The sequence below is a fragment of the Euprymna scolopes genome, chromosome 46, assembly GCF_053919585.1.
Source record: "Euprymna scolopes isolate OS-2025 chromosome 46, ASM5391958v1, whole genome shotgun sequence".
NCBI lineage: Eukaryota > Metazoa > Mollusca > Cephalopoda > Sepiida > Sepiolidae > Euprymna > Euprymna scolopes.
In genome coordinates this window covers 130830670-130840027 of record NC_136527.1, presented here as the reverse complement: position 1 = coordinate 130840027, position 9358 = coordinate 130830670, and the positions used below count along the sequence as shown (strand labels likewise).

At 36.1% G+C, this 9358-nt stretch overlaps 1 protein-coding gene across 1 annotated transcript; it reads left to right on the top strand.

Moving 5' to 3' along the window:
- The first annotated feature begins 728 nt into the window (after positions 1 to 728).
- Positions 729 to 9142, top strand: LOC145270458 (uncharacterized). Its single transcript, XM_080126093.1, has 6 exons — positions 729 to 761; positions 1988 to 2080; positions 4347 to 4401; positions 5489 to 5847; positions 6142 to 6226; positions 8999 to 9142. Exons 3-6 carry the CDS (start codon positions 4366 to 4368, stop codon positions 9098 to 9100), a joined length of 582 nt encoding a protein of 193 aa, XP_079982219.1. The 5' UTR covers positions 729 to 761; positions 1988 to 2080; positions 4347 to 4365; the 3' UTR covers positions 9101 to 9142.
- Positions 9143 to 9358: the final 216 nt, after the last annotated feature.

The following is a 9358-nucleotide window of genomic DNA, read 5'->3' as shown; positions in this document are numbered from 1 at the left end:
TTGACTTGCATTGGTCTATAGGATTCTCATCTACCTATATCCACATCCCCTCTTGTTTGGACTTAGAAATTTTCAATTGAATACACGTTGACTTGCATTGGTCTATAGGATTCTCATCTACCTATATCCTCATCCCCTCTTGTTTGGACTTAGAAATTTTCAATTGAATACACGTTGACTTGCATTGGTCTATAGGATTCTCATCTACCTATATCCACATCCCCTCTTGTTTGGACTTAGAAATTTTCAATTGAATACACGTTGACTTGCATTGGTCTATAGGATTCTCATCTACCTATATCCACATCCCCTCTTGTTTGGACTTAGAAATTTTCAATTGAATACACGTTGACTTGCATTGGTCTATAGGATTCTCATCTACCTATATCCTCATCCCCTCTTGTTTGGACTTAGAAATTTTCAATTGAATACACGTTGACTTGCATTGGTCTATAGCATTCTCATCTACCTATATCCACATCCCCTCTTGTTTGGACTTAGAAATTTTCAATTGAATACACGTTGACTTGCATTGGTCTATAGGATTCTGATCTACCTATATCCACATCCCCTCTTGTTTGGACTTAGAAATTTTCAATTGAATACACGTTGACTTGCATTGGTCTATAGGATTCTCATCTACCTATATCCACATCCCCTCTTGTTTGGACTTAGAAATTTTCAATTGAATACACGTTGACTTGCATTGGTCTATAGGATTCTCATCTACCTGTATCAGTTGGTGACCCCAGAATATCATTGTGAGTATAACACACTTTTTGTCACGTTAAATTAAACGTCCCTGAGTACATTAAAAATGGGGGGGGGGTGTAGGGGGGCTCATTTGATGTATGATCCCTTAACTCGATGAAATTTAGGGTGAGAGGATATCTCTTAAAATGTAAGATCCCTTAGCACATTGAAAAATAGGATAGACGGAAGTAACTTTAAATGTAAGATCTCTTAGCACAATAAAAAAAGTAGGGGTATCTCACTTTATAGGTAAGATCCCTTAGCACAATGAAGAAAAAAGTATGGCATGTTACTTTAAAGTTAAGGTTATTTAAATAAGGTCGAATGTGGGATTTTGCTTTAAATGTGAGATCACTTTTCATATTAAAAAATTGAGGGGGGGGGGATGTGACTTTAAATGTAAGATTCCTTAGCACATTGAAAAATAGGTTAGGTGTGGGGAAATCACATTTCATATAAGATCCCTTAGCACAATGCAAAATAGGAAAGGGAGAAATAACTTTAAATGGAAGATCCCTTAGCACAATGAAAAAAAAAAGTAGAGTATTGTCACTTTAAAGTTAACATCCCTTAGCACATTGAAAAATATGGTGGGGGATGTATGATTCCTTTGCATAATGAAAACTAGAGTGAGAGGATATCTCTTTAAATATGAGATCCCTTAGCACAATTAAAAATAAGGTTGGGAGTGGGATTTTGTTTTAAACACATTAAAAAATAGTGGGGGACGTCACTTTAAATCTAGGATCCCTTAGCACATTGAAAAATAGGTTAGATGGGGTAGTCACATTATATAAAAGATCCCTTAGCACAATAAAAATATAGGATAGAGGGAAGTAGCTTTAATATGTATATATGTAGTGATTTGTAAATCGCCACTTGTTTTCGTCTTCTTTCACCAACACTATATCGCATTGTGATAGCCTTCTAATTCTCTACTACATATATAAAGAAGTGTCTGTTTGTGTGTGAGTTCATTCCCTATGTACTCAAAAACGGCTGGGTCGATTTTTATGAAATTTCACACGAATGTACTTCATGTGGCTGACAGTGTTCTTAGATAAGTTTCATATCGGAATGCCTTCGATGAAAGACGGAACAGACGATTGGAGCGTTAATCATCATTTAATCCCGGGCAACGTTGGGTCTCCCTGCTAGTTTTAAATAAATAAAAAGTGTACACGTTACTTATCTCTTGTGTTTGTGTTTTTTTTTTTTGTTTTTTTTTTTTCAGTACTTCCGAAGTATTGGTTCCCACACATCGGCCACAGCCTCTCTATCCGTCGTTTTTAGACGACTCCCACGATGTTGATCTAGAAAATTCCAGGTGAGTATTCCGGAGATGAATATCAATATTGGAACTTTGTCTGTGTTTCTGTGAGTTCGTTCCCTTTGGACTCTAAAATGGCTGGGCCAGCTTTTATGAACTTTCGCACCAAGGTGCTTTATGTGCTGGGCAGTGTTCTTTGATAGGTTTTGTGTTGGAATCTCTTCCTTGAATCTATGGGCTTCTTTGGAGAAACTCTCATGGCCTGACCACAGTGTTCTCCAGACCTTAAGCCCATTGAATATCTCTGGTCAATATTAAAAAGAGGAGTTTAGGAGAGAGGAGAGTAATTTACTTCAAAAGATGCCTTGTGGAGAATATAGTTGATATTGCTAGAGCCATAAGTTCTTTTTGAAATCAAACGATTGATTTCCCCAGGAGACAAAAGGTTGTTTTAAGTTGTTTTAAAAAAATGGCGGATATGTCGATAAATAATTTATTTGAGGCTTAGCACCTAGAATGTGCTTCTTTTTCATTATTCTATGACATAAAAATATATTTAAAAACAAATATTAAAAATAAGGTTTTCATCATTAGACATTGTATTTTTTGTCCTGAAACAACATTTAAAGAGACCAGCAATAAAAGCGATGGACAGTATAAATTCTTCGATAAAGAATAAAATGCCATAACTTTGTGAATATCGCATGGATTTAAATAACATTTTTAGAAATAACAAACCTTAAAGCAATCCTTTGATGATATAATTTTATTTTTTGACGAATATTTAGTGAAATATTGATATTTAACTAATCTATATATATATATATATCTATAAAAGTGAAAGTGTCTGTCTGTCTGTGTATCTGTGTGTGTACATTTCCCTACGCAATAACTCTGTCAATTTTAAGCCTACAGACTCGAAATTTGATATACAGGGTACTGAGATTTGGGTAAAATCGATGTGATTGGTTTTTGGACAGAAATTTTGCGATTAAGGGGTCAAAGTTCAACGATTTGACCTTTGAGAACTCTACCAAACTCCTCCGACAATTTTGGATCTAAACACATGAAATTTTAGATATAGGTTCTTTGGACATTGATCTAACTTAATAACTTTATTTGAGCCATAAACAATAAATTTTAAGGGGTCATAATAGGGGTCAAAGTTTAAAAAATTGACCGTTTTTTTTTTTTTTGTTTTGCTCAGCATACACCTCAAAACACCCGGGCAACGCCGGGCTGAAATGCTAGTCTGCAATAAAGTGATTCACACAGTTTATATAATATACATATAAGAAACTTAATTTTGTCATCGATGAGTTTCTAATAGTATTTTGACACAGTTTATATTCTTAAATTTTTTTGATGAAAAGATTAATTTTCTAGAATCGTTTTTCGTAATTTTTGGATATGTTCAGTACTGCGACATGACAATTCAGTAGATATCATTGGTTTCGCTTGAAATTCAATATTTCAATTTATTGCATAATAAAATAACAAAAAACGAAGTGGAATTTGAAAGGACAAAGGGAGGTAATTCATGTTTTCCTTCAAATTTTTAAATCTAAAATTGACGTTAGAAAATAGAAATTTGATTAAAAATACGTCGAGAGAGGCGGGAGGGAGGAGACGGAGTGCGTGAGACAGAGCGACATACAGAGAGAGGGGGACAGAGGGAGCAAGATAGACAATACACACAATAACCCTTATCCCCGAGTCGCTTCTGACCTCCATGTAAGCAAAAAAAAAAAAAAAATTTGACCATCGATGTGGAACGGTTAACATTTTTCCGGGAAAAATCAAACAGATCGCAATCGACGTTACAACCTTTTTACCTTTTATGGAGTGTGTGTTACGTAGCTGCCTTTTCATTGGTTGATTTAAACTTGTTTGGTTTGAAGAGTGAATGTGGGCGTGCTTTTCCGGTTGGTTTACATGCGCGCACACACGCACACACAGAGTAATACTTTGTGTTTGTGTGTATTGGTGTGTTTATGCGAGTATGTGTGTGTGTTTATGCGAGTGTGTGTGTGTGTGTTTATGCGAGTGTGTGTGTGTGTGCTGAGTTAAACTTGTTTAGTTTGAAGAGTGAATGTGTGCGTGTTTAAGTATTTGTGTGTGTGTGTGTTTATGCGAATGTGTGCTTCGTTTGTAAAAAGTTATAAAAAAATAATAAATGATTATATTTTAAATATATATATATATATATATATATATATATATATATATATATATATATATATATATATATATATATATATATGTGTGTGTGTGTGTATCGGATTTGTATCGTTAAGTTAGCAATTTGTTTTTCTTTTTTCAGTCCCGAAATTCCTATCAAGATGGAAAAAGCTATAACCAAAGACATTGAAAATCAGGTGAGAATTGTCTATTTTGATGGTATTATTTCTTTTTTTATTTTTGTTATATCTTATTATAAATTTTCCTACTGTTTGTCTGTCTGTGTGACACGGTTTTTCTCCGCCTACAGGCAACCCACCTAGGTAAGTTAGGTACCGAAATGAAGCCACATTTTTAGTGCGTTCTCAATCTCTGTACCTATCTATATATATATCTGTGGTCCTGGATATGACCTTACACTATATCCAGTGGTTAGGCCCCAGCTTGCAGGCTTTGGGGAGTGTGGAGCCACCCTTTAATTGCTATTTGCTCCCAGGTCCACTCTGACCCCTACTATTTTTTAATGTGTTTAAAACAAAATCCCACTCCCAACCTTATTTTTAATTGTGCTAAGGGATCTCATATTTAAAGAGATATCCTCTCACTCTAGTTTTCCTTATGCTAAGGGATCATACATCCCCCACCATATTTTTCAATGTGCTAAGGGACGTTAACTTTAAAGTGACAATACTCTACTTTTTTTTTCATTGTGGTAAGGGATCTTCCATTTAAAGTTATTTCTCCCTATCCTATTTTGCATTGTGCTAAGGGATCTTATATGTAATGTGACTTACCCACCAAACCTATTTTTCAATGTGCTAAGGGATCTTACATTTAAAGTGACATCTCCCCACCCAATATTTTAATTTGAAAAGTGATCTCACATTTAAAGAAAAATCCCACATTCGACCTTATTTATCATTGTACTAAGGGATCTTACTTTTAAAGTAACATGCTCTACTTTTTTTTCATTGTGCTAAGGGATCTCACCTATAAAGTGACATACCTCTACTTTTTTATTGTGCTAAGAGATCTTATATTCAAAGTAACTTCCCCTATCCTATTTTTCATTGTGCTAAGGGATCATACATCAAGTGATATCCCTTCCACCCTATTTTTCAATGTGCTAAGGGATCTTACATTTAAAGTGACATTTTGCTATACTTTTTTTTTGCATGGTTGCAGAACTCAAATGTACATATATTAAAGCCTAAAACTGCACCGTTTGTTCATTTTCACCAGGATTTGACATGAATTTGAATTTAAAATTTCATTTCTTTACAGTTTACGATTGAAAAACCTTTGGTCAAACCTAGATTTGAAGAAGGGCCAGAGAGGCTGATTAAAATGAACCAGACTCCTCCCGAGAATTCATCTGAAAGACTCTCTCCTGCAAGCCGACTGGTTCTTTCTCCCGAGCCGCAGCTAGTAGACGTTCAGCCCGATACAAAACTTCAGTCTGGGAATCCATTAGCCAAGAATGCTGGTCCTGGTCCAGTTCAGGAAAAAGACTCGGATGTTTTGCTGATGACCCCGAGCGATTTCCGGGTCTCAAAGGAGGCGACTGATGCTAATCTGCGGTTGGAAGTGCTCGAGACGAACAAGTTGTTATTGAATTACAAAACCCAACGAGAGAAATTAGCGTAAGTACATTGCATGTTTCAATTTAAACAAGGTGGCGGCAATTTCTTCACTTGCTAACACGATTAAAATTTTTTTTTTAATAATTCAGTAATATTTAGGTAATTTCGACTGCATAATTTGGAAGCTAACATTGTAATTTATTAGAATTGACAAAAAAAATCAATTAGAACCATTATTTTTTTTTTATCTGAAAACTCCATTTATCGACTACAAAATCTCGTCCCAATAGTGCAGAAGCAGCAAATATTAAAATTGAAGCTAACATTTATTGTTATATATTTTTACAAATTAAGATCACTGAAAGAATACCTGAATATGTTGCAGTCATGGGAAACGAAAGATCCAGATATAGCGTCTATTGATGCTGAACTCTCACAGGTAAGGCAACGTTTCATAACATTTGGATTCTTCAGACTACTATTCATGTCTAAAATGGTTCCTCCCCAGTAAATTTAAAACAACAGAACCTTCTCTATTTTCATCATGATCGCTCTGACTCCCATCACGTCCCAATTTAAATCAATGGCTCTCGTCTTGGGAAGCTTCATGATTGACAAGTTCTTGTTGAGCCGTCCACATCAATAATCAAACTTCTACCCAAATACCATTAACCATTACTGCACTAACATCTTACATTCATTAACCCTTATCTTTGAGTGGACTTCGGACTTTGACTAAAATGGGGGGGGGGATTTTGCCTCTTGCGTGTATATCTCATCCTGTGTGTCTCTTTGTATTTGTGAATGCAATTGCGATGCATATATATGCGATAAAGTTCACCATTTTTTTCTTTGTCGCTTGCAGCTGTACAAGATAACAAATCGAAGGCTTCCTTTAATTAATTAACGCTTGGCTTATTCTTCTATTTCTTGACAGTTCCGCATCTTGCTTTACTTCTATGCATCTTAGTGAAATCTCAACCGTGTCTGCTCTGTTCAAAATCGGAAACCAGACTGACTTGCATGCGAGAGAAAAGATATCCCCCTCTCTTTCTTTCTTTCTTTCCACGTTTTCTTTCATACGAATCTGAATGACCCCAGCTACGGGCCCCCTTGCAAAACTTTAAAAACAAAAAAAAACACTTGATTAGCTACAACCACTATATATGAATCCTCCTCACTCTCTATCTGCTGGCCTTCAAATCCAATGTAAACAAGTTCTTGTTGAGCCGTCCCCATAAATAATAAAAATTCTATCCAATTTATACCATTAACTATTACTGCACTAACACCTTACATACATTAACCCTTATCCTCGGGTGGTCTTCAGGCCTTGACTCACAAGTAGAATAAAATAATGGGGAGGGGGAGAATTTTGTCTCTTATGTGTATATCTCATTGTGTGGCTTATTCTTCTATTTCTTGGTAGTTCCACATGTTTCTTTAGTTCTATGAATCTTAGTGAAATCTCAACCATGTCTACTCCATTCAAAATCGGAAACCAGACTGACTTGCATGTGAGAGAAATATATATCTTCGTCTCTTTCTGTCATGGTCTCCCTTTCTTTCTTTCCACGTTTTCTTTCACACGAATCTGAATGAACCCAGCTACGAGCCATATATAACAAAGTTGTATTATCTTTTTAAATAAATAGAAGAAAAGCGTTTCAATACGAATATAATTACACACACAAAAAAAAAAAAATTTATAGGAGTGTAGATATTATGGATTTCGTTTTTCGGACTCATTTCCTCATCTTCGGTGTTTTTTTCACTACGCTTCGGCCGTATTATCCTTCAGCCTTCTTCAGGTGTATCTCAAACTCGCGAACTTTTATTTGAATTTCGAACCCAACCCTTTATTGTTACGGGGGTACCATGTTCTCGGTCCATTCAGGCCGTCCCTGCTGCTACCGCTTAATGCTGTTGCTGCTATCCCTGTCACTGCCATTGTGTTGTCACTGCCACTGCTTTCGCTCAGGATTGAACTCAGCACGTTGGAGACTTGCAATGTCTGTTCCAACGTCTTAGTCGCCTCGGCCATGAGTCACTAGGACGATGATGTATCAATTTTTGACACATGGCCAAGGCGACTCAGACATTGGAACAGACATTGCAAGTCTCCACCTAACAACTTAATAGGTTACTTATGAAGTTTACGAACCGAAGATGGAGAACTTTATTTAGAAAGCCATTCTTAACATTTGGAGGGACTGATTTGTTAGAACTGTTCTAGACTTTCATCTAACAATTCTATAAATAACTGTTACCAAAGGCAAGATATTTTTGCTCATATCTATATATCTATAAACGTGAACATTCCCCTACGCAATAACTCTGTCAATTTTCAGTCTACAGACGCGAAATTTGATATATAGGGTACTGAAATTTGGGAAAATCTTTGTAATCCGTTTTCGGACAGAAATTTGGCTGTTAAGGGGTCAAAGTTCAACGATTTGACCTTTGAGAACTCTACCAAACTCCTCCGACAATTTTGGGCCTAAACAATTGAAATTTTAGATATAGGTTCCTTGGACATGGATTTAACTTAATAACTTGATTTGAGCCCAAAACAAATGTTCAGGGGTCATAATGGGGTTCAAAGTTTTTTTAAAAATTGACCGTTGCGATCTCTACCAAATTACTCAGACAATGTTTTGATCTAAACATTTGAAATTTTACATAAAGGGTATTCAGAGATAGGGCAAGCTTTTTAATCGGTTTGGATCAAAAATTTTTAGTTACCAATATATAAATTTATGTATGTATGTTTGCATGTCTGCCTAAAACTTTCGACAGAGGTGACGGATTTTTAACAGATCAGTATCGTTTTGAAGTTCAACCTTTCAGACGACAAATATAAAAAAAATGGCTAAAGATGTTAATAACTTCATCTTCAACTGGACACTTTTCTACAGGGGGTGGGTGTCGCTTTTTTTCGCCAATATTTTCAAAAGTCATCCTTTCCTTTCGATTGTCTAGCTTTAATTTAAACATGTCACTTCTGGTTTGGCGGTGGGCGTTACAGCAAAGACGTCAGGTTTTTTTCCTGTTCTTTTCCTCCTTTGGGGTACGTGTTCAAACCTGTCTTCCTACTACCACTTTTTTTTTTTGCTCAACAAACACATCCAAACACCCGGGCAACGCCGGGCTGAAATGCTAGTCTACAGTAAAATGATTGAATTTTTTGTTTATCTTCTCTTCCCTACAGACCGAGCAAGACATTGCCATCCTGAAGAAGTCCTTACACGAGCAGAAACAGCAGCTAAAAGGCAGAGTGGAGAAACTGACGCAGAATTCTTTGCAGCCGTGATTCTTGCGCATTTCCTGTTAATAAAATCATTTTCTAAATGTATTTTTTGTTTTATTTTGTTGACTCATTTACCCGAATGATAGTGAAGCACGGGTTACACAATCACTAACCCCTCTTCTCCTGAGTCAACACGACTTGATTCCAGTGGCAAAGAGAAGTCCAGGTTGACTGAAAACAATAAACATCCTGAAGAAGTCCTTACACGAGCAGAAACAGCAGCTAAAAGAAACTTAAGCAGAATTCTTTGCACCCGTAATT

Bases quoted from the DNA above. Each gene is read 5' to 3' on its own strand.
- LOC145270458 (XM_080126093.1), top strand. From the start codon at position 4,366: ATGGAAAAAGCTATAACCAAAGACATTGAAAATCAG. The intron at 4,402-5,488 runs GTGAGAATTGTC...ATTTCTTTACAG, and splicing joins CCAAAGACATTGAAAATCAG to TTTACGATTGAAAAACCTTT. The intron at 5,848-6,141 runs GTAAGTACATTG...TTACAAATTAAG, and splicing joins ACCCAACGAGAGAAATTAGC to ATCACTGAAAGAATACCTGA.